The sequence below is a fragment of the Ambystoma mexicanum genome, chromosome 4p (genome assembly GCF_040938575.1).
Source record: "Ambystoma mexicanum isolate Mex_15411 chromosome 4p, UKY_AmexF1_1, whole genome shotgun sequence".
Taxonomy (NCBI): Eukaryota; Metazoa; Chordata; class Amphibia; order Caudata; family Ambystomatidae; genus Ambystoma; species Ambystoma mexicanum.
The window spans coordinates 1,102,420,676-1,102,448,269 of NC_090927.1; the positions used below are offsets into that span (position 1 = coordinate 1,102,420,676).

The following is a 27,594-nucleotide window of genomic DNA, read 5'->3' on the forward strand; positions in this document are numbered from 1 at the left end:
CCCACTCAGAAGCCTGGAACAAACATGTGCCGGATCCAGTATGTTGTTGGATTACACGTGTGTAAGGATTTATCCATTTATTTATATAAAGTGAGGAACAATGCTCTTTTGATCATAAAAGAACGTACAATGGATAAGAAAACAGAATTGATGGGAAGCAGTCCGCTTGGTACAATGGGGTTAGTTCGAGTGACATTCTGACCGGGTTGTGGAGGGGAGTAAACGGAACAGTCACCAGGGACAATACATGGGTGGATATACATAGATTTACAACATCCAACATTAGACATTCTTAAGTGCAGGTAGTCAGTACAGCCAGTAGTGTTACGGATGTGGCCATGAAGGATGAAATGCTAGAGTGGAAGTAGAGAAAGTGAGGGACAGAGGCAGGTTAGCGGTGAGGGGAACATGCTAGCTAGAAGGCAGATGAGAGGTAGATTAAGAGGGCAACTCAGAGGTGAGGAGATAGGCTTTTAGTTTGGTCTTTAGCAAATCAGCGTGAACTATTTCTCAGATGTCCTGGGAAGAGAATTCCATGCAAGTGGAGCAAGAAGAGAGAAAGGGCAGAAGTGAGAGGAAGCACAGGGCAGTGAGGGGTCACAAGTGCAGTTGAGGAAGCAGAGCAGAGATTACGAGAAGGGTTGCAGAGTTGGATAGAGGCAGATAGATAAGGTGGTGCCTTACTGTGGATAGATTAGTGAACCACAAGAAGACGTTAAAATCTGGCCCTGTTTTGCATCATCATCTATCCAGCGGTGATGTTATGAGGAAGTAGGTGTGAATTGAGGGCATTAAAAGAGAGCCCTTGTAGTGAAGTTGATGATCTTGTCGAGAGGACAGGAAGCAAAGTTGGGAGACCAAAGGAGATTTTGCCACAGTAGACCAGTTTAGAGAAGACAAGAGTGGTTAAGAGATCCTTGGCAGTGTTGAAAGGAAGAAGGTGTCTGATTTTCAAAACATTGAGGAGGTTGAGGCCAGCCAGCATTGCAGTTTTGGAGATGAAAATAGAGAAGGGTCATAGACACAGAGGCTTCTAACTGAAGACGAGTAGTGGAGAATGTCAGGTGGGAAATGGATATGCAGGGAAGAGATGAGAGAGATCATTTGGCAGGAGAGAGGAGCACCTCTGTTTTGACCGAGTTTAAAGTCAGATAGTGCAAAGCCACCCACTATTTAACGGCAGAGAGACTATTTGAAATTTTGATGGAGAGATCAGAGGAGAGTTCAGGAAAAGAGAAGATTTGGGTGTCACCAATGAAGAGTTGTTACGAGAACCCAAAGGAGGAGATTGGTGCCCCAAGAACAGAGGTATAGAGTGTAAAGAGGAGAGGACCCAAGAGAGAGTCTTGTGGAACATCAACAGTTAGAGGAGTGAGTTGAGAGGTGCTTTGCTCGTGGAGACAGAGAATTGGCGAGGGGCAAGGTAGGATTTAATCCAGTCAAGGGCTTGATCACGAATCCCTAGAAAAAAAAGAGCATTAAGGAGATCAGGGTGATCGACATTGTCAAAAACAGTGGATAGGTCAAGAAGAATTAGGATAGAGGATAGGTTGGAGTTCTTAGCAGAGGCAATGAAGTTGGAGACGTTCATGAGAGCAGTTTCCGTGGAGTGACAAGAGCAGAATCCTGCTGGTAGTGAGCCTCAGAGATTGTGGATGTCTAAGAAAGGTGTAATGCAGTTGAACACAACCCTTTCAAGCACTTTAGATTAGTGCTGAAGGACAGCCACAGTGTGAAAGTTAGCCAGTAGGTTTGAGTCAGCCCCTTGCTTTTCTAGGAGAGGGATGACCGTGGCCATTTCAAAAAGAGAGGGAAAGCAAGCCGAAAGACAGGATGAATAGTTCAGCGAGGTGACAGACCCTAAAGGGGCACTAGGCTTGACTAGCGGAGGAGCAAGAGCGATTCGCCTTCATCAGTAGAGGTAGGACTTTTTCAGTATTAGTGTGACTAAAGTGGGAGATAGAGGCAGAAGATGATGGTAGAATAGGCGGGGTGTAGAATGTAAGAGGGGACAAGGGGGGGTCAGAGGAGAGTCTGTAATTTTTGAAATGTTTGCAGCAAAGTATTCAGCTGGGTCTCAGTGGTGAGAATAGAGTTGATAGTCGTAGGTTTAGGAGGAGGGAGTTTAGGGCGCTCTGCAGCCAGCGAGGATGGTTGGAGTGAAAGTGAATGAGGGTGAGTTAGAAATCCACTTTCCCTCTATCAAGATAGGACCTGAGCGAGTTCAGGGTAGAGAGGCAGATGATTTGTCCATATACATAGGTTTCCACCAGTCTGATCTGGTTAACAAACGTTTGATATTAGCCTGTAGTTGGTGAGGCCATCTGTGCTTCCTGATGGATCTTTGAGAAGAGGTTTAATGTAGGCAGATTTGAGACTTCTAGGAATGGTTCCTGTTTCCAGCAAATGGTTTAAGAGTTTGCAGAAATACAATGCAGGTACTTCTTTGCTGTAGATGTTTCTTTTTTAGATGTCTTGTGGCGATGGGACTCTGGGGAGCCAGCTTTCTTGCTTTTCTTCACTAGTTTGGTAAAGACTTCCCAGGAGATCGTTGCAAAGTGGTTCAGCCTTGCAGTTGTTTGTGGGGCTGAGGTGTCCTTGGGCACAGTGCTTATGGCTTTCCGGATATTAATGACTGTTTTTTTGTAAGGTCGTCACAGAGTTTCTGAGGGGCAGAGGGGGCATTATTCCCTGATGGTGGATTTCCTATATGGTAAATGATACATCTCTTTTGCACATTGTTTTCTTTCCTGATTCTTTCCGCATTGTGGTCTTTCTTTGCTTTTATGATTGCTGCTTTATACAAATATATCTGCTTTTGTAGGCGATTTTGTTGTGTTGGGTATGTTTTCTCCATGCTTCTTCTAGTTTCCGGTTTGTTTTCTTCAAATCTCTGACACGGGGGTAAATCCTTTTAAAGCCTCTTTCTTCTGAAAGAGGGCAAAAAGTGTCTTTGGTGATAGAGAGTCTAAGGCTTCTGTGATCCATTTTTGAAGTGTCTTCTTTATTTCTTCCAGTGGAAGTTGGTCCAGGAGAGATTGGGTGATTTAATGGATTCCAATATAGTATTGAGTTCCATGAGGTTGCGAGATTCACAATTTCTCTTCTCAACTGGACCTAGATTTCTGTTGGTGACGTATGTTTGCAATGGAGCATGAATCGCAAAAGTTATTATAAGGTGGTTGCTCGAGAGGAGGTGTACTATGGGAGAAATTGCAGATCAGCCTTTTTGCCCTGCAATTTTGCCCTTTGTGTCCAGCAGTGTGCTTTTCCCCTTCACCGTTTTTTGTTGGCTTACGTGCTGGCTAGGTGGGAGACATTGGTAGTTTATGGTAAGGATATTACTCAGGAGCCTACAATAGAGATAGGGCAGAAATATGGGTAGAGAATATTGGAATCAAGAGTAGTTGAGAACACTCTTTGAAGTAGGGATGTTATACATTATTTCTTGGATATCAAGGTTTTTTGGGACCTTTTTTCGATTTCATTACGCTCAAGTACAATGCTGGTTTGAATGATGATTGTGGTCATCCATATAGATATGGGGACAAGCACTAGAATATGGGTGTTGCCCACTCGTGTAATTCAATTTCAGGAATACAATATTTCTAAGGAACATGGCGGCACAGAACCTTTGTTTACATATGGAAATGGCTCAGTGACATCAGCCGTACAACGTGTGAAGTCACTGAATGTAGAAATATGTGCATCATCAAGATGGCAGGTGATTAAGCCACACGGAACGCCGTTATCTTTCCCAACATGGTGTCGGCTCAAACCACCCTCATTTATGTGAGTATAGTGAGCTCCTATGTTGACCTTTTTGGTTTGTGCTAAAGGAGTGAGGAACTTAAAATGTTGTGTATAGTTTGTAAAACCAGAATATTTCATTTATTTTTAGATATTTAACTTGGAGTGTAATTGGGTGCTGGAATTATCATGAGAGCATGTCCTGAGTGATTTTGAAAAATAGTCTACGCGAACTGAAGTAGGAAAACCTCGAGGATGTACATGTACTCATTTGAGTAATATTCTGTTAATTGTAATGAATTTGGTAATGTTTCACCTTTCCCACGCAGGGACTGGTTGAGTGAAGACGACATTATTTGATTTTTTGGTGTATGTGATGTAACAGGAGAAGCACAACAAGCAGGATAGGGCAATGGGTTATTAAAGTTAATGTATGTGGTTTATCACTTCCAATGACCCCCATAGTGAGATGAGATAGAAATTGTTATGTACCAAAGATCTTGAACACTGTTTGGTATATACTTTGGTCTGTTTCTTGGGTGAAGTCGCATTCGTTTGGTGGTAATACAATTGTTGTGTTTATTTCATTTACATTATGGCGATTGGTTAAGATTTTATCAGCATCAAAGCTGGGTCATGGGTGCATTTAGTTTTAGTATAATCATATATAATAATTTTGTGACAGTTGAACATTTTTCCTGTTCCTCTTTCTCTCCCCGTTTTCTTTCTTTTCTGACCCCTGACTGTGATGTGTTAACCCTCTTACTTGTATTCAATATGATTTTCATTTTACATGTTTCTGATTATTCTTTGTAAAAGGTTATCATTTTGACATTTTCATCTATTAGATACATTTCAATGTTATTTTGCTGGCCCAACAGCCGCCACAATGTCCTGGGATAGGTCAAAACGGGTATTGGCTGTTTAAAAATTAAACATTGGCTGTTTGAAAATGTAATAACCTGCATTTGCATAATTTGACATGTCTTTGGAAAGTGGGTGGGTATTAGCGCACGTGGACAGATTAACAAACTAGTCTACTTTTTTCATGGCGTTGGGCTTCAGTCATGTTGTAAGCCTAATCAATGTTGCTAACCATCTCTTTAAGGAATGGTGTTTGTGTAAAATTTGGTTCATATGAAGATTTAAGATAGCATAGCTCTGACCTAAAAAGGAAGCCGCCCTTTTCTTTTTTCGCAAGCTGGCTAGGAGTGAGGTTAGACATTTGGTAGGGTGTCCATTCTCCTCTTAGAACCAGATGTTAAAGTCTCCTATTATGATCAGGTTTATATGTCCACTATGATGCTGGTTATGGTGTCTGCATGTTTCTCTGTGAAGGTCAGGTTGTATGGAGGTGGTCTGTCAATGAGTAGGAAGGACAGATTGGTTTGATGGCAGCGCTAGGTGAAGGAAGAGTAATTCACAGTCTGGGATGTTTAAAGATGATGCTGCTGTGTTTATTTGGTGTTCTCTATAAGCTACAGCTAGGCCACCACCTCTCATCTATTTGCAGTTGGCGTGCCTACGTTTAAAGTTGCTATGGAGGGATTTGTGTGCAACTACTTTAGGGTTATCCATTACCAAAGTTTGTGTGAGGAACAGCGTGTCCATTCCTACTGCTTCACTGAGTGTGAGGGGTCAGTAATGCGAGGCAGACAACTGCTAGTAGTTTTCTCAAAGTAAGACATTTTATTGAGTTAAAAGTTTGCAAATAAAGCCTTGCTTGCTCTACTCTACCGAGGAATTCCCTCCCTATTCTAAAGGTTAAGGGAACAATCTCTAGTATGGGCAATCTGGCCCTCACACTAAACAACAGTCATTCAAAGAAGTCTCAAAGATACATAAGATAATAAACAATAAATGAACAATATTTGAATGACTGTCACCTGTCCTGGGTGACATCCTGTTCCCAGGTTTTTTAAAGAAAGCTTCCAATGTTCAAAGGAAAGGAAAAGTCTTGAACCAGTTCTTATCAGTTCCAAGTCAAAATAAAAGTTCATCAAACAAAAATCCACTGGTAACAATTCTCTTCTGTGGATGAAAAGATCACCTTCCAATTCCAGCAAATAATTGCACCAATGGTAATCTTATGTATCTTCTCTTCAAGATTCTCTGCCACAGTTCGAAAGGAATAGTTATATGACTTCTCCATCTACAACTTTACAATGAGTTAGAAATTCTGTAGTACATTTGGTATATTTGTCAGGATGCTTCTCTTTGGGTTGCAGCTTCCTTTTAACAACCACTCTTCTACTGTTATTACTATGAGAACAGTCGCCTTCGTCCCACAGTATGCCACTATTTCAAACCACTCCAATGTGACATCTGCGGACAACTTTATTTACCACCACAGTTCAAGTACTTCTTCCACTGCTTTCTACTTCTTAACTATCCGGCAAAGTCTGAAAAGACACTTCGACCTCCTCAGGTAGCAAGGCATTCTTCCCTTTAATGACTTCCAAAAATGGGCAGCCTCTTTGCCTCTTTCATCTGTCTGACTGTCACAAAGGTAACCTGCCTCTGCCCACAAGACTTACTCCCTTTCAATGTCAGCAGTCTTTTAGCATTACAGGTTCACTTCTGTAAATTCTTGGCAAGCACCCAGCTGCCCTTCCCTAGCTTACTCAAACCTTTTCTGCCCAAGTAATTACCCAGAAGCTGTATTGTCACTCTTCTAGATTCAGGTAACAATGCCACACTTATATCTGAGGCCACTGGACTGTTGACAACCTTGCAGATTAGGTGTATGGGTTTTAACAAGGCTTGTTTCACTATAAAAGGGGTTCGCCTTTTGGCTTGGGTAATGTGGGTGCTCCTCTTTAGTATAGTACATTTTAGAATTAAATCATGTCAATTCTGGATAATACAAGATTCAGTCTTCAAAGTGTAAACATAATTAGGCGCATGAAACCACTCTTTAAGGCAGATTTTTAAACTTAAAATATTGGATGTAATTGTATTCCCGTGTAATCTCAATGAGGCAACTTCCTACTTCTCTCGGGAAACACAATTGGTCACAAGCCACCTTCCTTTGAAGCATTTCTCACTTCTAACTCTTGCAACTCTTGTAAAACGTTAATGTCAGGTTTTTGGAATGGATTCAGGAAGCGTTCCTTCTGCAAAATTAAGGACACGCAACTACTCCGGTAATACGAAAGAGTTCAACAATGGATGTAATAGCTTTTACTTCTCATGCAAACATTTCAGCTTTCAGAATAAGCACAAAGGTTACATTTCCATTGTTAACAGTCTGCCTAAGAATAACAAACAACTTCTACTCACTTTTAACGGTTCCATGTGATATAATCGCGGCAAAAATTCCTGTGATAACAAAATATTGCGGCAAAAATGCCGCCGTTTTTGCACCGCCGTCAATGAAAAACATGTGGGGGACACCCCCGCAACCCCTGGACCCATTATACCATATAAGGAGAGCGGGGGACACCCCCGCAACCCCCGCTACCCTCAAATGGTATAATGGGGCACACTTTTACCGGGTCAAACGGCGGCATCTTTGCCGCGATATTTTTTTACCGCAGCATTTTTGCCATGATTATATTACCTGATACCTTTTTAACTATACGCAAGCCTCTTTGGTGCTGGTTACAGTTACCGGAAAGTCTTGTTGAGAGAATCTGACCGCTGTGATTCACTCACCCCCTTCAGGGACACTGCGGTTGTGGCTTGCTCTGCTTCCCCGACTTCCTAGACTACTGCTAGTACTTCAGGCTCACTTGTGACCCACACCCTTCTGCTGCACGGCTGTCTCCAGTTCGGCCACTTTAACTGGGAATCTCTTCCACTCTTGAGAACCTCAGCTTGCCTTTTGCTACTGGCCTGGGGCTTCTGCACGCTCTTGGCTCTGCAATCCCAGTAACCCAGCTCACATGTCTTCCTCTGTGCAGCCTGTGTGAGCCATTAGTTTCAATTGCCTGACTCTAGCCAAGGCTATTAGGCTTACCTGCCTGACCACTACATCTACATGCCTCTTCTGCCCTCTTCCTGGTCTCAGTCCCTCTAGCATTCTGGGACATGTAGTTTGTTTTACCAAAATTAGGTATTTCCACATCTTTAGTTTGGCAACAAACCATTAAAAGGGTGGTATTAGGGGGAAGTTAAAGAGATGTTCATCCCAGTCTTCCTGGTCTGTTTCCCCCTGCGAGATCCTCCCGCAGTAGACAACCCGTAGGGTCAGGATCAGGAAGCGTCTCCCTTTCCCTGGCCACATACAGAGGGTCCCAGACCAGGTTTCTGGGGAGAATCCTATCAGATTCTTCACAGGAGCTTGTTTATTTCTGTGCTGTGCTTTTACATTGAGTTGGCGTTGACAAGGATGCACTGAATCTTATTGTTTTTCCGGCGTTTGTTAATTGGGAGTTGCACAGGTAGGGCTTAGGCCCATTTGTTTCTCTTGTCCTTTCACACCAGTGATTCATTTCGGTTTGACGGTTGAGTGAGGGACCTTTGTTGCTTCCCGTTCTATATAAGGGCTGTTCAATACGTTGCACGTAGGGTCCATGTTGCTTTCAGTGTGACTTGTGAGTTTTTGAGGTGTGTGTCGCCAGTCTTTGGTGATAAAAGGTGAGTTTATGTGGTTCACTTGTCTTCTAGCTCTTTGATAATTTGTTTGTTTATTGGCTTTCTCCACTGGTACTTGCATCTTTAAGGTTCATTCTTGTCAGGAGGTCTTTCCATGTGTGATGCATTTCACTGTGGTTTGTGGCATTGGCTTAGCGGGAGAGAAGGTACATCTTGTGGGGCGTTGGAGCATGATGTTTTTCTTCCAAGTGCCATGAAGTTGGTTACTAAGAACTGATTATACAGTGTGATTCTATGGCTTCCATGGGTTAAGTTTCAGCATCTAAAGTGTCGGGAACTTTAGTCCCCTTATTTAGAAACCATTGTTTTCCACAAGAGTGCTGTGAAGATAAGTTGGATGCATTGACTGATGATATAGCGTGATGCCCAGTGTCCCAAGGTGCTCTGAAAGATCGTTTCACCAGCATTGAAGTCTCAACCACCAGTGTTGCCCTAGCTCCAGTGTGTTGTTGATTGATATCAGTGAAGTGGTTTGTATGAGTATTGGTGTTGTTTGCCTTCTTGATTTCAGAGTAAATAGTGCTGCCTACTAAACAGACTGTACGTGATTACTCTTTTACAGCCTGAACACACCAACAGGTTTGCAAAAGCCGATTTCTCACGCTTAACAAGTACATCTGGTGGTCCACTGAAGGTGATGATAACCATGATATAGCAGTTTCTTTAGGTGAGGGGTCAGTGGGTGCAACACAAATTAGTTCACCAGTTTTACCAATTCTTGTGGTGCTCTAGCATAATAAGGGATCCAGGGAGCAAATATTGCATTCAGATAATATCCCAGTAGAAAACCAGAGAGCAAGTATCTCTGTAGTGGGCTATCAGATATAGGACATTCAGAGAGCAACTATTCCAGTCGGATGATACCACTGGGTAATGTCACAGTGGGTTGATAGCACTGTGGGGAAGCCACAGAAAAAGTCTTATCACAGTGAGAAACGAAGAGACAAGCATCACAGTGTGGCCCTGACAAAGTAAGGGATCCAGAGAGTAAGTATCACAGTCAGGCCATATCACCATGGGATATTGTGACAGTGGGAAAATATCACAGTGGGACAATATCACTATTGAATAAAACAGGGATCAGGTATCAATGTGGAGCATATCACAGTGGTGTACTTATCCTAGTGGGAAATATCATCGTGGGATATATCACAATGGAAAAAGCAGGGAGCAAGTATCACAGTGGTGCAAGTATCACTTTGGTGTGCTTATAATGGGACATAGCACTGTGGAAGATATCATGGTGGGAAATATCACAATGCCAAAAACAAGGAGCAAGCATCACAGTAGTGCACAATGGAAAAATATCACAATGGAAAGAAAGGAAGCAAGTATCACAGTGGTGTACGTATCATGGTGGGAAAGATCACTGTGTGAGATTGTATTCAGGCAACATTTTAGAATGTACTTTTTAAAAGTGGCTAGACCATCTCTAATTCGCTTTGTATTCGCTGTCCAGCAAGTTTAATTCATATCATAGCCCTGACCAGTGTAGCACGCGCACACACACATTATTTGTTTGGAATTGGCTAAATGTACCTGCAGATCTTCATACATTTGCAGCAGCCTTTGCTTCAGCAGCTCTCTGGATTTCTGCTCCTCAACTCTTTTCTGCAGCACCTGCTCCCGGAGCTCCTTGTACTGGCGGATCTCCTCGGCTTTTTGCATCTCTTGCTGTAGTATGATAGCCTCATCTCTTAACACTGGCTCTGGCTTTGTTTTCCTGCGGAAGGTAACAATACATTTTGTTTTGCATCCTTTCACTCTTAATGGAGGGACTCTATTCATAAACCATCCACATGCATAGTTGACAAGTCAGTGGTTGAATCTCATAAGTTGCATAATGGGGCATATTGTTCATTGGTTTCGAGCAATTTTGTACCTGTGCTGGACAGTTATCCATATTCTGGTTATGTAAATGTTGGAGTAGAATGTCCTGACTCTGATGCTTCTATCTGGCCCCGGAGCAACTTATGTGATCCAGCTCTTTCAAACATGCATTGCCATGTGCAATTTAGCACCACTGGAGCAAAATAGCAAAGATAGCACATCAATGAAATTTAAAACAATCTTCATTTTAATTTGTATAACACTATTTACATCCATAGTATTTTAGTTATATCGTTATACCACACCATTGCAAGCCACGGGGTTGAAAACCTCCCAAAGATGGAGGCCGAGTTGCCTGCAGCTATCCTGAAAAGCTTGGATGTCCCTGAGCCCGCCTTCGATGTGGCTGATTGGTCACCTTCCCCTCCTATGAAGGCCACAGGCCCAAGCGCAAGGCTGATTGAGTCTGTTGTGCCCCGTCATGCCGTTGCAGCCGGGCCACCCAAGACCTACAATGCAGATACCTCCTTTCCTGCTCCTACACACCTGCAGGACCGTGATCCCTCATCACAAGGTAAAGGGCGACCTGCACTTTGCTTGTCCCTTCTCTGGCTCTTACTTATGACCCTCAGGTATTCGCCTACTGTAACTTGCACAACCTGCCGTTCCTGCAATGTATCATCACTCAAGGGTGCAATGAGATCCCCCTGCCCCCGAGCGAGCTAACCATGCATCCTGGCCCGCAGCCTCCGTTACTAACTGGTACCCACCTCTGGCTACCCATGCCATATCCCTCCTTGCCCTCGGATCCCCTCATGGAGCTCCGCTCAGGCTACAATTCAACCGCTGTGGGGCACCCTACTACCCCCCCACCAAATTCCTGCCACCTTTGTTCTTTATTGGTGCCTTACCGTCATACATGCACCAATCTGCAGCCTTGGGACCTCTCCCCTGCAACCTACATGTCCCGCGGGATGTCCCCTGCACTCGCTCTGTGCCAGTGCGGCCCAAGAGCCCCCACACAACCTTGCCTGGCTCCCCCTCTCAACTGCCCATTAACTCCTGTAAGGGGGCGTGGCCGCCGCCCTCAGGTATGCTGCTGGACCTACTGATCGCCTCCTACTTCAAAACACGGTTCTACACCACTACAACTTCAACATTACTGCCTGTCTGACTCTAAGCGCCTCGCTTTACCCACTTAATTGTTATTTCTGTCTGCCAATACTCCTACGAACAGTTCTCATTTTGTTCCACTAAATGCTAAACTTTAAGCTGAATCACCCTGTGTCGACTGTAAAAGAAATGTTGCTTCACCTTCCACATACTCTGTGTGGCGTTGCCCCTTTAAGGGTACGCACGCGACGGAGTGACGTATACTCCGTCGCGTGCGCTGTTAAATAAACGGGGCGGTTCCTGGTGACGACAGATCACCGGGGAGCCCACACCGACAACATCTCTGTCTCCGTGTATCATTACCACGGGGGTGGGGGGCTCACGGAGGCGGATCACAGGAGACCGCCAACAGTGGCGACGAGGCCCGGATCGCTTCCTGGGACAAGCGGGGAGTTTCGTCGGGAGCGGAGATGATCGCGTGTGAACGCTCCGACGAACTCCGACCGCAGAGAAGGAAGCGACGCACGCGGCCGGCGGCCATTTTGATCATTAGGCCTCGGAGACTCACGGCTTCATAACGAAGCGCCGGTGAGCCATCCGGACACAATTTTTGGGAATTTCAGCGGCGGATGGTCGCTGAACACAGCACATGTCAGTTCCAAAAGGAAATTTTGACATTTTCACTACTATTACCGAGCAGAGGCACGGAGACTCCATGGAAAGCCTGCTGTTACACTAGGGGTCTCTTCCTCTACTCAATTTTTGGACACTTCATTGTCTGCATGCCGGCTGGTGTGATACCTCCACGAAGATCACGGCTGGTGGTGAGTTGCGGCCCCTTTCTTCTCAATCCTTTGGGGTGCCTGTGCGCTTTCCACCATGGATCAAGCTGCTGCTGCTGCTGCTGCTGCTGTCGCTCCTGTACCTCCGCCTGCTCCTCCGCCGAAACCACCGGGGTCCCTACAGCCAATGCCTGAGTTTGATATCTCGGGTGCTCCATCTAGCCTGGGACAGAGGTGGAAGATGTGGATGGATAGGCTGGAGATGTATTTCAGGGCCACAATGGAGACAACGGACGACGGCAAGCTGGCCACTCTCCTATACTCTGCTGGTCCTGCGGTGCATGAGGTATTTATGTCCCTGCAGCCGGTGGACGGATCGTTTGCGGCGGCGAAGGAGGCACTCCACAATCATTTTCTGCCGATGGCCAATGCGGACTATGAACGTTTTCTTATGGGAACGGCTCGACAAAAAGATGATGAGACTCTGGATGTGTTCTTTGGGCGGCTGCGGCGATTGGCAGCACCTTGTGCCTGGAACGACCCTGAGGTTATGATTCGGAACCAACTCATTCAGGGGAGCGGCTCTGGGAAACTGAGACGCCAGATACTGCGAGAGCCGGGCATCACCCTCCCTCGCATCCTAGAACTGGGTAGGTGCCACGAGGTCTCGGAACTGCGGGCAACCAGGATGGAAGCGGGTGCTCGCCCAGCCAAGATGGAAGAGGTCTGCGCGGTCGGAAGAGGCCGCGGGGTAAGGCGCCCCATGAACACTCAGAGCCAGCGCGCGCAGGGGTCGAATGCCTCGTGCCCGAAGTGTGGGTACGATCTCCCGCACCCCGCGGAATGCCCTGCAACGGGAGTCAAGTGTGGCAGATGCGGAGGCCCTGACCATTTCGCCAGAATGTGTAGGTCTGCCACCCCCAAGATTTTGCCGAGGGGACCAGTTCGAGCCGGCTTCTTCCGGCCCCAGAGGACCTCCAACGTTGCCCAGGTGGACCAAGGTGACGAAGGGGCCCCTCAGGAGGAGGAGGAGGAGGAAGAGGACGAGGAGAACGTGTTTTTCGTGTCCAGTGTGAGCGTGCTCAAGTCCCGCTCCAAAAGACAGCCCAGGTGCAACGTGCTGGTTAATGGAGCCTCTGTGCCGATGCTAGTGGACACTGGCGCATCCGTAAATGTAATGGCCCGCCAGCATTACAAGACCATGCAGGCCCCGCCCGCGCTAGCTGCGCCGAAAGCACGCATATTCGCCTTCGGCGGGGACCGGCCTTTGCCTTTGGACGGTGTGTTCGTGGCTGATGTGCAGTATGGTGACTCACACATACGGGCTAGGTTCTATGTCACACCGGTGAGCGACAACACCCTGCTCTGCTGTGCCGCGGCGGAGGCACTGGGTATCGTCACGTTCGCCTACTCAGTGTACCTAAATGACATCCAGGTCCTCCTGGCCAAACATGGATCCCTGTTTGAGGGCATTGGACAGCTGGTGGGTGAGCCGGTCCGGCTCCATATCGACGAATCTATACAACCAGTGGCACTGAAGCACCGACGGGTTCCCTTCCATCTCAGGGATCTGGTAGATCGCGAACTTGACAACCTCGTGGGGCTGGACATAATTGAAAAGGTTGAAGGCCCTACCCCCTGGGTGTCACCCATCGTCATCGTTCGCAAACCCAAGCAGCCAGATGCCGTGAGAATCTGTGTGGACATGCGGCTCCCCAATAAGGCAATAAAGAGGGAGCGACACCTCACCCCCACCATCGATGACATTATTGCGGAACTGCAGGGTGCGAGATTCTTCTCCAAGCTCGACTTGAGATCGGGTTATCATCAGGTGGTTTTGCACCCTGAGTCCCGCTACATTACTACCTTTACCACACATCGGGGTCTCTATCGATACAAGAGACTGAGCTTTGGGGTGTCCTCCGCAGCGGAGGTTTTCCAAAACATAATAAGGGGTGCACTGGCGGATCTTGATGGCGTCCTTAATATTAGCGATGATATCTTGGTGTACGCCAAATCGGAGACGGAGCATCTGTCACGCCTCTCCAAGACCTTTGAACGGCTACGCTTGCTGGGTCTCACCCTGCACAAGGACAAGTGCGAATTCCTGAAGACGACGATCAAATTCTTTGGGTTCGTATTTAAGGCGGATGGGGTGTCCCCGGATCCCCGCAAAGTGAGGGACATTAAGGAGGCGCGCCCGCCTGAGAATGTTGCGGAGGTGAGGAGCTTTTTGGGGATGGTCACGTACTGTGGCCGTTTCATCAGGAATCTCGCATCCCGCTCTGAGCCACTGAGGTCGCTCACCAAGAAGGATACCACCTGGCAGTGGGGCCCTCTGGAACAGGCGGCATTTGACGATATCAGAGGGGCTTTAGCGGCGCATGACACCATGGCGTTTTTCGACCCGAGCCTACAGACGGAAATCGTGGTGGACGCCAGCCCATATGGGATGGGGCGGTGCTTACGCAAGTAGGGAAAGACCAGGAGGTCCGACCAATAGCCTACGCCAGTAAGGCCCTTTCTGACACTGAGCAACGATACTCCCAAATCGAGAGGGAAGCCCTGGCGGTGCTGTGGGGCTGTCGGCACTTCCGCCTCTATATTCTGGGGCGGCCCGTGACCGTAGTCACGGACCACAAGCCGCTGGTGCCGATCATGGCGGGCACTGGATTGTGGTGGTGGCGCTGGAGAAGATCTTTGCCACTCATGGCCTCCCCTCTGTGCTGTGCTCTGACAACGGAGCCCCATTCCAGGGTGAGAGCTTTGCCGAGCTCATGAAGGATTATGGCATTCAACACCGGCGGGTCACCCCACTGTGGCCCCGCGCCAACGGGGAGGCCGAGCGCATGATGCGCACTCTCAACAAGGTGTTCAGAATTGCCCATGGAAAAGGGGAGTGTTTACAGAGGGCTTTGTACGTCTTCCTACGAGGTTACCGAACCACCCCTCACTCGTCAACGGGGGTGGCTCCGGCAGAAGCACTCTTCCAGCGGTGCCCGAGAGATGTCATACCGGAGGTGGGGGACAGAGACCCTGCCGTCATCGACAATGAGCAGGTGGAAGAGGACAGACAGGTCAGGACACAGATGGAGAACATCAGGAGGGGCCTCAGACCCCCACACATCTCGCTGGGAGATGAGGTGCTGGTGAGAAATCGTCACCCCCATGGAAAACTGTCTCTCACGTATGAACCCGCTCCCTTAGATGTGGTGGCCGTCAAGGGGTCGATGGTGACAGCCTCGGATGGAATTTCATCGGTAACCAGGAATGCGTCATTCTTCAGGAAGATAGGCGACCCCAGAGTGGACAGCCGAGAAGGTGAAGGTGCTCTGGACGAAGGTGGGGGAGAAAATTCCGCAGTGGAGTCTCCGGCTCGAGGCGGACCCGGTCCAGGGACACCAGCCAGGGACGGTGGCAGGAGGTACCCCCTGAGATCAGGGCGTGGGAAACCTGCCCGTCTCAGTGACTACGTTACGGACTGAGCTGGGGAGGCTGACCGGGGATTAATGGTCAGGCCAGGACAGGTACCCACGGGGGATCCGGGGTGGCTGTCAATAAATGGGGGTTTTGTTGAAATTTACAGAGTTAGATGTGTTATGGATGTGTGCTAGTTAGGTACTCCTGTTTCCAATTTGTTGTTATGGAAAAGGAGGAGTGTGGCGTTGCCCCTTTAAGGGTACGCACGCGACGGAGTGACGTATACTCCGTCGCGTGCGCTGTTAAATAAATGGGGCAGTTCCTGGTGACGACAGATCACCGGGGAGCCCACACCGACAACATCTCTGTCTCTGTGTATCATTACCACGGGGGTGGGGGGCTCACGGAGGCAGATCACAGGAGACCGCCAACACTCTGTAACATGTTCAAATTATGTTTTACCACCTGTCATGCAACATGTAGAAAGTACCGTTATTTGTAAGCCTCCTTATGAACACTTTGGAAAAGTTGATTTGCCTTCCTGCTCTCCTTCAACTGACCCTATCTCAGTGGTCGAAGTGTACGAAAAGACGTAGTGGAACTATGTTCCCTGCTGGCCTGCCCCCACTCCCCACAAACCCCATCACCACACCCCTCCCACACACAAAACAAACCCCCAAACACTTGCACCTGCTGTTAAAGAGAATGTTCAGTGCAGAGCACGGAAAGTGCACGTTTCAACTTCTTCCTATACTTTCATTTTAAAACGAAACTATTCCGGAATGGTTTCTTTTTAAAATAAAAGTATAGGAGCTGTAAAGCGTAATTTTAAAAGTAGAGGAGAACCGCTCCCGCTCACTTCGAACACTGCCCTATCTGTGCTCTGCCTCCCTACACAAAACATATTGTTGTTAATGTGCTCCCCACAGGGCTTGCACCTGTAAATGTACTTCCTACCTCCTGAGCCTCAGATTGCACTAACAATGGCACGTTGCCTGCACCCAGTTGCTCGAAAGCTCCCACACACCCCTTCAGGCCTGCCTGCTATGACCTCTTGCATACTCCCTCTCCCTTTCTACCCCCTCCCACAACCCAACTTATTTCTCCCTACCCCACTCTTTCTGATCTCTAATGGGCAACATGAGATCGCTAGGGCTAGTCCAAACCACCCTTTGATGGCCCTTACTTCTCCACCTAGCTTCATATCAAGACCCACCTCTCGCAACATCCCGCCTCCGCCTCCGGGAACCCACACCTCCTGCATGTCTCATGGCCCGACTCCTTCTCCCTGGGCCAGACCTACGCCCACCAGGACACCACATCCCCAATTCTAGGTGTGTCACGCCTTCTCAGACTATGAACCAGAACGCTCACCAGCTCCTACCTTCCCCTCTTGGGATTAACTAGACAAACTAGGCTCGGCTCCCACATGCTCAACCCCAGTCCTAACCTACTGCCAGAGCCTACATCCCTTCGTACCATTCTTCTGCACACTGATGCCCTCAAATGTGCCCTCATCAAAGCCAGATCACTAGGCGCCCACGCCATTGAAATCCGTGACCTCATCCTAGAGGCTCACCTAGACATCGTAGCCATGACTGAATAATGGCTACACAACGCCTCTGAGCCCTTCTCTCACTAGCCAGCCCTCTGTATTACACCATCTTCAGATGTGACTGCCTGAATACAATACAAGGCGGAGTGGCCATCATAGCCAAATCCTCCCTGCTGTTCAGAAGCTCTCCAGTGACCCGCACACCACCTTCAACTTGCTCCTCCTTTACAGACAACCTAATGGACCCAGCTGTCCTGATATCGACTTACCCCTACTCATCACACCTCTCATGAAACCCTCCACCAAGTGCATTATCCTGGGAGACCTCAACCTGGGCTACAACAATGTCACTGACACCAAAGCCTCAGCTCTCCTCTGCCCTCTTGAACTTCCTCCAACTCATAAACACCCCAAACACGCTAAAGGTTGCATTTTGGATTGGAAACTCATCGCCAATGTCACCATTAGCATCTCAGACATCCTCACAGTCCCCTGGTCGGACCACTCACTTATCCAATTCAAACTTTCCAAGCCCAACCCTCGCAAACTACCAGAGGTGTCCTGCACCCCCATTCTAGTCCGCAATACGCGTAACTTGAAATGTGAGGACCTCGTGCCCCTGCTCTCAGCCTTGCTCAGATCCTCTCATCCTGCCCCTGTCTCGGGAAGATAGCTCAGGAAAACGTGATCGCCTTGGATGCAAAACAACATGGAGCAACAAAGATTCGAACCTTGGCCCGCCCCTGGAAACCTCTGAGAATTAAGCGCGTTCTAAATGCCCTATTATATCATATATCCTACATCGCACAACCTCAGCAATCTCTAGCACGCAAGCCTACTCCAAGCCCTTGACCAGCTTGCCCCGATTAAATCTAAGATTCCTAAACCCCACAAACCAAACAATTCCTGCCACACTGATGACCTAGTACGCCTTTGTAGAGACAAGAGATCTCTAGGACACACCTGCAAAAACAGCCCACTGCAACCAATTGCTCAGCCCTCTCCACTCTCGCCCTTGAGTACAAGAAAGCAGTTACCTGTAAGGCCAACAGCTTCAATGACAGAATCACTAACGCCACCTCCAGCAGTACAGAACTCTTCGTGATCCTTAGAGAACTTGAAACCCCAAACCCCCCACCCTCTGTCACTCTCACTGACAAAGCTTGGTGTACTATGATTCAGAATGCACTCTCCAACAAAGGTGAATCGTTTACCACTAAGATTATTGCCAAAAAAGCCCTCCTTGGCAGCAAGGCCCACTTAGCAAAGTTGGCCACCCTCACCAATGAGTCCCTGTCACCTATCGCCCCCTTTTGCCTTTTCGGTAGTCACTCAAGAGCAAGTCCATCAATACCATTCAATGCTGAAACCCTTATCCGGCCCACATTGTTAAGCTCTGTGCCTCCTCGCTTGCCCCCCTCACCCCACCATATGGGTCCCCCATATGGTCTCTGTTCTCTCTCCATTTTCCTCTTCTCCGATTAAAGGTGGCACCTGGTGGGAGGCCCTCATGGCCCCCTTCCACTCCTCTAAGACCATCATTAATGTCAACTTAAATGGCACTGTCTTGGTCCAAGGCCCTCAGGTCAATCTCCTCCTCTTCGATACATGCTTCCAGCACCTTATCAACTTCCTTTCCTCTCCTGCTATCCCTTCTTACCCCTCTCTGGCTCCTCTGCTGCCTCCTTCCTCTGCCATCTCATCAGCACCTTCTGGCTGCTTCTCTGGCCATCCTGTTGACTCCCTACTTTGCCAATCCTCTGGCATGCTCTTCACCCTCTCTGACTACCCTGCCTTCTCTGCCCTCCTCCTCTGCCCATCCTCGGGAACCTCCAACACTTCCGTAGGGTGTACCTCTGGCCTGTACCCCTCCCCAGAAGTTCTTCAAATGTAGCAACCTGCTCCACATCGCTACTCTCAACTCTCGTTCAGCTGTCAAATACTCCTCTGACATCTCCTGGAAGTACTTGATTTGGATGTACTTGGTCTCACCAAGACTTGCTTCACCACCAGCCCTGTCACGAGCTTTGACACTCTCCTTCTTGATGGCTACAAGATCCTCTCCGAACCCAGAACCAGCCGTCCCAGTGGGGGTGTAGCATACATTTTCCCCAGAGTGGATCCCTGCTTCTATCGTTCTGAGTGGATCTATGCTTCTATCATTCCAATGCAGCACTACTCCTCCTTTGAATTGCTGGTATGCAGGGTCTCTATCTCTCCTGGCGTCTCTCTCAATGTGGCCACTATCTACAGGCCGCCTGGCCAGGCCGACCTTCTTCCTTTCTGAGTGGGCTGACCTCTACCTCTCAACTTGTGTCCTCCTCTGAGACTTGAACATCCAGTTGGATGCTACCAGCCTTTCTTCCTGATCCTTCGGCAACCTCTGTGTTTCATTCTCATTCATTTTCTTTCTCTCCCTCTCCCTCTCTCTCTCTCCCCACCCACAATGCTATGGGGCTGACACTCAGTCTTCTTTCAGGCTCCCCTCAGCCACCTCTGCTTCTTCTCTCATACCAGACTGTCTGGCTGCAATTCAGGAATGGTGTGCCCCCATGATCTCTGCCTTAATGCCAGTAAGACTGAGATCCTCCTCATTGGGACACCCGCTCCCCCCTTTTTTTAATTTATTTTTTTTAATTTTTTTTCCACTGTAGGCTGGACTATCGCAACATCCTCTTTCTAAATCTCCCTGCCTCTACTCTTCGACCTTTACAACTTATCCTGAACAGGACTGGGAGACGTGTCCTTGGCCTCAAGCCCAGGGTTCGTATATCTCTCCAGCTTTGAAATCTCTTCACTGGCTTCCCGAGGCTGCAAGGATCAAGATCAAGACCCTCTGCATCGACCACAAGGCTTTCTGGGGCCTGGTACCGCTCTACCTTCAACATACTCTTCCAAAACATCTTTCTTCTCGAGCTCTCCGCTCATCCACCATCAACTCTCTCAGAGTCAGATGCTTCTCCAAGCAGAGAGTTGGGGGAAGATCTAACTCATCAGCTGGGGCCTCCTTCAGGAACAGCCTTCCTGCCTCTCTCAAACTTAAGCAGAACCACCTTCTGTCCTGGAAGTAACTCTAGACCTTCCTTTTTTCTTCCGATTTCTCTCTTCCTCTCCCCCCTGCTTATGCACCCGAATGCTCTGTGCAGTTGCCTTGTACTGCCTCCGGGCTCCCCGGCACTTAACCGTCTGTATCTGCAACACTGCAGTCCCTTCTCTCTGCACTTATGAGCCACATGCTGGCTGCACGTGTGAGTTAACTGCACTGCCCCCTTCCCCTCGCCCCCGGCACTTCTCCCTTTCCCTCTTCCCTGTACTTGCGCAATCTGAATGACACAAAACCTAGTAAGATTGTTTTTTTAGTCCTCCCTTTGTTTATCCTTCCTTGTCTTGTCGCACCTAGAAACACTTGTGTACAGGCACGTTATAAATGCCACATCATATCATATCATGTTACCATCACTGACTTAGATAACACCTCATTCATTTCCAGCATTGTGCTCACCAATATCAAATATGCCTGGATAGCACCCTTACTAAAAAAAAATCCTTGATCCTGCCATCCCCACCAACTACAGACCATCGCAACAGTCCCTTTCCTTCTGAAAATACTTGACCGCCTTGCCTATAGCCAAGTCCAACGCTTCCTTGAGCAAAACCACCTTCTCGGAAATAGGCAATCCGGCTTTCGTCCCAAACAGTACGGAAACAGCCCTGCTGGATCTAAAAATCCAAATGGATTCCATCCACGACTAAGGCAGCCTAGCAATCCTCCTACTATAAGACCGCTCTGCTGCATTCAACCTAGTCGATCATGACACACTATGTCTCCACCTCAGGCAACACTTCAATTTCTCCCCCGAAGTCTGTTTCAAATCCTTTCTGTGCGATCGTACCACCTGAGTCTTCATCGAGGAATCAGAAGCTTACCCCATCCCTACTCCCATGGGTGTACTGCAAGGATCCTGCCTCTCTCCCGCGCTCTACAACACGTATGCAAAATCCCTTTTGAACTGTTGGACGACAAGAAGATTTTATATACCACCAACCATGCCAAAGATACCTTCACTATCAACGCTGTCTACAACACCATCCAAAAGTGGATGGCCACACGCAACCTATGCCTAATCGACAATAAGATTGAGCTCCTCATTATTGGCTCTCCCAACCCCCTAAAACACCTTGACTCCTCCGTCTCCTCCATTTGAATCAATGGGTCCATCATCCCCATTCTCAACCATGTAAAACATCTCTAAGCTGACTTAGCCATGACAAGACAAATCAACGCCCTAGCCTCCTCTACGGCCTACACTGCAAGACTAATCCCACTCAGTAGGCAAATCCTCACCCCTAGTACTTGCTTCACACTATCATGCACCCTGATCCTATCCAAATGTGATTAGTGCAATGTCTTATTCATGGGCAAAACCTCCACCAACCTTGCTAAACTCCAACTTCTGGCTCCCTGTCAAAGCATGTATTGCCTTCAAAACACTAGCCATAGCACACTGCTGCATCCACCAAAAAGCCCCCTCTTACCTCAACAGCTTAATTTCCAAATCTGTCCCAGTACGTTCACTCAAATGAGGTTCCAGTATGCTCCTTCCTACCACCCACTTCGGAAGCAAAGGATTTGGTGGCATGAATTTCTGCCTCACTGCCCCCACACTCTAGAACTCCCTACCGGCTCACATTAGTAATGAACACTCGCTCCTTACATTCAAGAAACTTGTTAAGACCTGGCTCTTCGATAAATATGAGTAACTACTTCTGTCTTGGCTGCTGTTATCTTCCTGTCTATGAATCTTACCTGCGCTTGTACAAAACGCTGTGATATCCTTGGGTTTGGTTGTTACAAAAAAGTCAAAAATAAAATGAAAATATACGCCCTTAGGTCACCTCGAACAAAATTGACCTACTCAGAGTACCAGGCATATAGAGTAAAATCTAAAATCCATTAAACCCTTTTCGAACACTCGAGAATGTCACAGATCCAGAACACATGTGCGTAACAGGCAACTCTGCTGTAAATAACTCAACAAATATGTTTTTGACATACAAGTGATCAGGCATTAATTCTCCTAATTCGCAAATGGTAACCAATTCACATATTTTAGACACTACTTTTCATTTTTGGCCAGGAATCTAGCTCTATTGCCCAAGGCATCCATTGCAGAAATGCAAGCTGAAGGTCCTAGGTTTGAATTCCGCTGGTAAACGCGTCTCTCATGCCCCCAAGACTGATAAAATTAGCACCTTTAAGTTAGACGTTTTTAATAGTGGATAGTGACTATTCATTTTGTAGCGTGTTCAATATATATTTATTGATTTCCATCACATTCATACTAATAACTACAGTGTTTGTTTTCCCTGTGCCTACATTGAGGAAATAAAGAATAAATACAAACTTGGACAGACCTACCAACTGAGATCAGAATTGTTGCCAAGTTTAATTTATAAATGACAGTAGTAGTAAAAATAAAGCCTTGTTCCTCAGTTAAACCCTTAGTTCCTGATTAGTGACTAGGATCTCACAACAAGCTGTTAAGCTGGCAGATATCTCTACAAGAATCTTTTAAAAAAAACAAATATATATACATATATAAATCAGGGTCAATCCGAGCCATCCAATAGCAAGCTGTAAGTTCCCATCTTTGGTCTAAAACAGGGTTCTCAAAATCCAGTCGTCCAGCATCATTTCCAGCTCATGGTTTCTAGATGTCCACACAAAATACGGTCAATATTAACGGGAATTATGTACATAGTCAGTGGTCATCTTGAGAACTTGGTGTTTGGAGCTCGCAAAGGGGTGGACTGCAAGATCACTGCTCTAAATATCTTGGGTGGTAAGTTGTAGGGAGGCCACAGGCGCTAAGGCCCATACCAAGAATTTTCATCTGGCTGGGCCAGGTTTGTGATCGGGGGGCCCAATTTCCATTGGGTGTGGGTGTGAGTGTAGGAGTACCCTAAACACATTGAGCCAGATTTCCTTTGTATGTGAACCAGCAAAGAATGTCTTCCCGGATACGGACAAATACATTTGCACCCTTCAATTCGTTTAGTATGGTCTGCTTTAAAAGGTGCAGAAGCCCTGATTCAAATCTAGGTAGTTAGGACTAGAGACGAGACACTTACCCACCCATAAAACTACGAAAATGTCTGATCAGGATGCTTGTAAGGATTGCACTCAGTGGCAGATTTAAGGCAAACAGCTTCAGGCACAAGATTGGCAGAGGGCCCTGGTTAGGCTGGGCATGGAGCTTAGGGTGGGAGTAGTTTATTGTATTTATTTATTGCGCATTTGTTAGGTGCTTATACAGCAAGTCAATTCTGTTTCAAAGCGCCCACAGGGCAGCTGGGAGGGAAAATGAGATTGAGAAAACAATTGATATAGTGAAAGATAAAGATGGACCTACTATGCCTTATGAGTATTAAAAATGTGCATGTGCAGCGAGAAGAGGGGAAGTGGGGATAAGTGCTATGCGGCCTGGAGCTGAATTGGGTAGAAAGAGCAAGCCTACAGGATTGAGACCAGTAGGTGCTGAGGCAAGTGCTGCAAGGTAGGCAGAGGCTGCGGCGATTGGGTACGAGAGGCCAGGTCCTCGAAAGGTACATAAGGGCCCTGGTCACCAATCATAGTGGCTGTGAGATTAGCAGAGGAGGGAAGAAGGGAAGGAGGAGGTGAAGAGGAAAGTCTTCAGGGGCTTCTGGAAGTTTAGGAAGTCCTGCTCAAGACGAAGAGGAAGGGGGAGGCCGTTCCAGAAGAAGGAGCCAGCTGAAGAAAGTGATCGGCCTCCTTCCCTCTGTTGAGCTAAATGCTTTACAAACAGAGAGCTGATGCCAGAGGACCGCAGAGGTCTAGAGGGAGAGTATTTAGTAAGAGAAAGTTGCAGATAGCATGGTCCCAGGCCTGAGAAAGCCTTCTGGATGATACATGTGGATATGAACTTAATCTGTGCCACAACCAGGAGCTAGTGATGAGTTTTTAGGGCAGGAGAGATGCAGTCCCTCGGCTTAAGACCAAGGATAAGTCTTGCTGCCCTATTCTGGATTAGCTGGAGGGGTCGTAAAGTGGAAGAAGGTAGATTCAGAATAAAGCTATTGCAGCAATCAAGCCTAGAGAGACCCAGGGATGGGGTAACACTGAGCTTATGGGGGGAAAGTGAGAAAAAGGAGAATTTCTTTGCGAAGGAAGAGTTGAAAGGTGGACTTCTTGCCAATGTCCTGAGTCTGAGGGCGGAAGGAGAGAGAGGAGTTGAAGATGACTCCAAGGTTTCTGGCTAGAGAAGAAGGAGAAGGGGGAGAGCCCATAGAGGATGGTCAGAGTGAGGGGGAAAAAGAGGGAGCAGGGGTCCCAATGGAAATGATCTGTCTTGCTGGCATTGAGGCAGATAACGTTGGAAGTACACCAGGACTGGATTGGAGATAGGCAGTCAGGGATGAGAGAAGATACAAGAGGGTTGACAAGAAGTTTGAAAAAGAGTTGTGGATCAACTGCATAGCACTGGAAAATGGTGGTGAAGGAGGAAATGAGGAGTGCTAGCTGAGCAAGGTAAGTGTTGAAGAGCCAGGGGGAGAGGTTTGAGCCCTGGGGACACCACAGGTGGAGAAGAAAGTAGGTGAGAAGGTGCCCAAAAATGACTTGGGACGAACTGTCAGTTAGCAAGGAGGTAAGCCAGTCCAGTGCCCGCTATGATATACCACAGAGAAAGAGAAGCAAGCAAAATAATGTGGCAACATCAATTTACATATGGCTCTTGCTAACTTGAAATCGACAAACATAACATCTAAAGAACTGGTCTGGTGTCTACTTTAATAGCTCATTTAGATATGATTAATCTGCCTTTTCCCGCAACAAATGACAAGGCCCTGTTCCCTTGAAAACTAAAAAATAAAACAATCAAATTGAGGACCGAGCACGGTCACTTATGACACTGGCTAAAAAGACATGGTACAGGTTACATACCCAACATGGCATGTTTTATGAAACTCTGCGAACCCACTTGACTAAATTGCATTGCCCGGCATTAATTCAATTCATAATCTATTTACGCATGGATAGCCTCCCAGTGCTGTTAGAATGCATGTGAGCCTGAAAGGGTAATATATTAGAAGAACGTACATGCAGGATTTTCAAACTGAACATCGAAACTAACAGGCACATCAAGGCATAGAATAGGCAGTGTTGTATAGCAATTTGCTATGCAATTCTCTAGGTTTGCTAATTAAATTAACACTTGTTTAGCAAAAATAGCTATTTAAGTTGCCCTGTTTAATGAAAACACATCTCACCCTGCATTCCTCTCTTGCCCTCAGGTCTAGCTCCACCATTTCGTCCTCTGTTCACTACAGTAATCTTCTCCTCCACTCTAAGTGCCAAAGGCCTGTGTGGGAGTGCTAGTTAATACATTTTTTTTATTGAGATTATTGCAATCCAGAAGTAATCAGGATGACACTTTTATTAAAGCAACTATATCCCGTCTGGCAAAGACCAATATGTGTTTACTTTATATTTTTGAAAAGACAGTTGTGTCATTCCATTCTTTACATAACGCATAATTGCAGTATTGCTACTGTAAAACATTGCAGTGTCTCCATGCTTTACAGTAAAGTTCAGATTAGTATATCAAAATCTCAGTGTCAACTAGATTTCGTTTTATTTGGAAAGAGGCATCATATAGAAGAGTGGTGAACACTTTTGAAAATGTACATGATTACACAGCCAAATCCTTTTGATGGCAAAGTTAGGATGTACAGGAGTATGGGTTCAGCTCAAGGGCTGAACACCAGTTGCAGATGTATGTGACTGGTCACCCCTGTTGCTTTATACCAGCTAGCCTGAAAGTGAGATGGCCACAAACTATAATTGCCCACCTACTTGGTCGAGTTCTCTGCCTGCTATGCTATCCACTCTGCTTAGTCTCTTATTGTCCTTCCGCTTACATAATTAATACACAAAACTATCTAGATATGTACACAAAGTAGTACTTAATGGTCCCATCCAGTCTGTACATCTACAAATATGCTGCAATACCATCCACTGTATTTAGCCCCCAGGGCGCACTTTGCTCTATGATTAGGATTGCCTTGTATAACAGCACAAATATGAGAGGTGGCCAACTGTTTTCAGAGCCTTTGTCATCATATCTATTTGTGTCCGTTCATGGAGCTAACCTTTTACAGACACTCATCCAGGGCACGTAAAGTCTACCCGGCCACTTGCACAGTCGAGTGGAAATTTGAAGGGCGAGTACCATTTATAGGGGTTGTTTGAAACTTTTATTTAATATTTACTTTTTTTGCATTAAATGTCAAATAAACATTTCACTGTGCATACCTGGCCTCTGGGTGGCAGCTGTGTGCCAAACATCAAGTGGGTTTTTGGTAAATTGCACCATTTTTATAGAAAGCGCATTTACATTTTTTGACATCTGTTACCAGTGGCTGAGTGCAGTTCCCTTAGGTCGAGTAGGTAAACTTAGTTACTAGACCCACAGGACTTGCGGAATTATAAATAATTTTCACGGCCTGACTCTTTTTCACTAATGTCTTACTCCAGCGGTACACAAAAATGCTGTATTGTTACTTGTTTTATGTTTTGTGTACAAACAACTTTTATTTACATTAAAAATATTAGTATAACTTTGCTAATCAAATGGGTTTGTTTGCTAATCAAGAAAATGTTAATTAGCAGACTCTGGTAATCAATTGTTGAAAAAGTATTTATGGTTTGCACATACTGATGACCTGGCCTTTACTAACTCAGGAATATGAGAAAGGTTATGCCAATTTTACCACTTACTGGTCTGATCAGTTTTGGCCATCCATCTTTGGGGGAGAATCGCTAGTAATTAATGCAGCGGCCTACCAAATTTGGATCCAGACAAAGAAAAAGCTTGATTTACTGCCCATTTGACCCAGATCTCTCTTAACGCCTTTTAAATTACATTATCTCTTTACTATAATGCACTCAATTTACACACTATTTTACATCGAATCACTGTTAATTTGACTTCTTTTAAACTTTGTGAAATTGATGAATTCTTCAATTATTGTGTTCTTTTTTTAACTCTCATGGAATTGATGAATTGTTCTAATTTCTGTGCTCTTGTTCTTTTAAGTACTCATGTATCATGAATTAAGGTTCTCTTGAAGTGTATGTGTTTATTTTGTACTGTATATAGTGTAAAAAGGCTTGCCTCACTAGCCATAATGCACTTAATAAAAAAACAAGAATTACATATATTCCCTTACCTTCCTATGTCCTCTCCACTTATTCCATCTACTGCTCCTTCACCTTTTACCCCAAGGCACCTTCCATCAGCTCCCTGTGACCACCACTCCCACCTGCCCCACCATTCCTTCTTGGCATGGCTGGAGAGAATTGAGGATGATACCTCTTCCTCCTCCTCCTCTGTGAGGGCTGAGCAACGGACTTCCCAGTACTTATTCAATCTCAGATGGTGTCGTTCAGTAATGCTTCCGTGAACACTGTGGCTATGCCCAGCAGGCCACGGAGCAGGTGCTTGTGATCTTGCCATCTTGTTG

The 27,594-nt window shown here is 46.6% G+C and overlaps 1 protein-coding gene across 2 annotated transcripts in view; it reads right to left on the bottom strand.

The window, feature by feature from the left end:
* The window catches only part of ADGB (androglobin), a 2,161,023-nt gene that overhangs the window by 32,959 nt on the left and 2,100,470 nt on the right, over nt 1–27,594 (bottom strand). For both annotated transcript variants that reach the window (XM_069606692.1, XM_069606693.1), the window contains one exon: nt 9,889–10,072. In XM_069606692.1, coding sequence (XP_069462793.1) covers nt 9,889–10,072 — 184 coding nt within the window. The remainder of the gene's footprint in view (nt 1–9,888; nt 10,073–27,594) is intronic.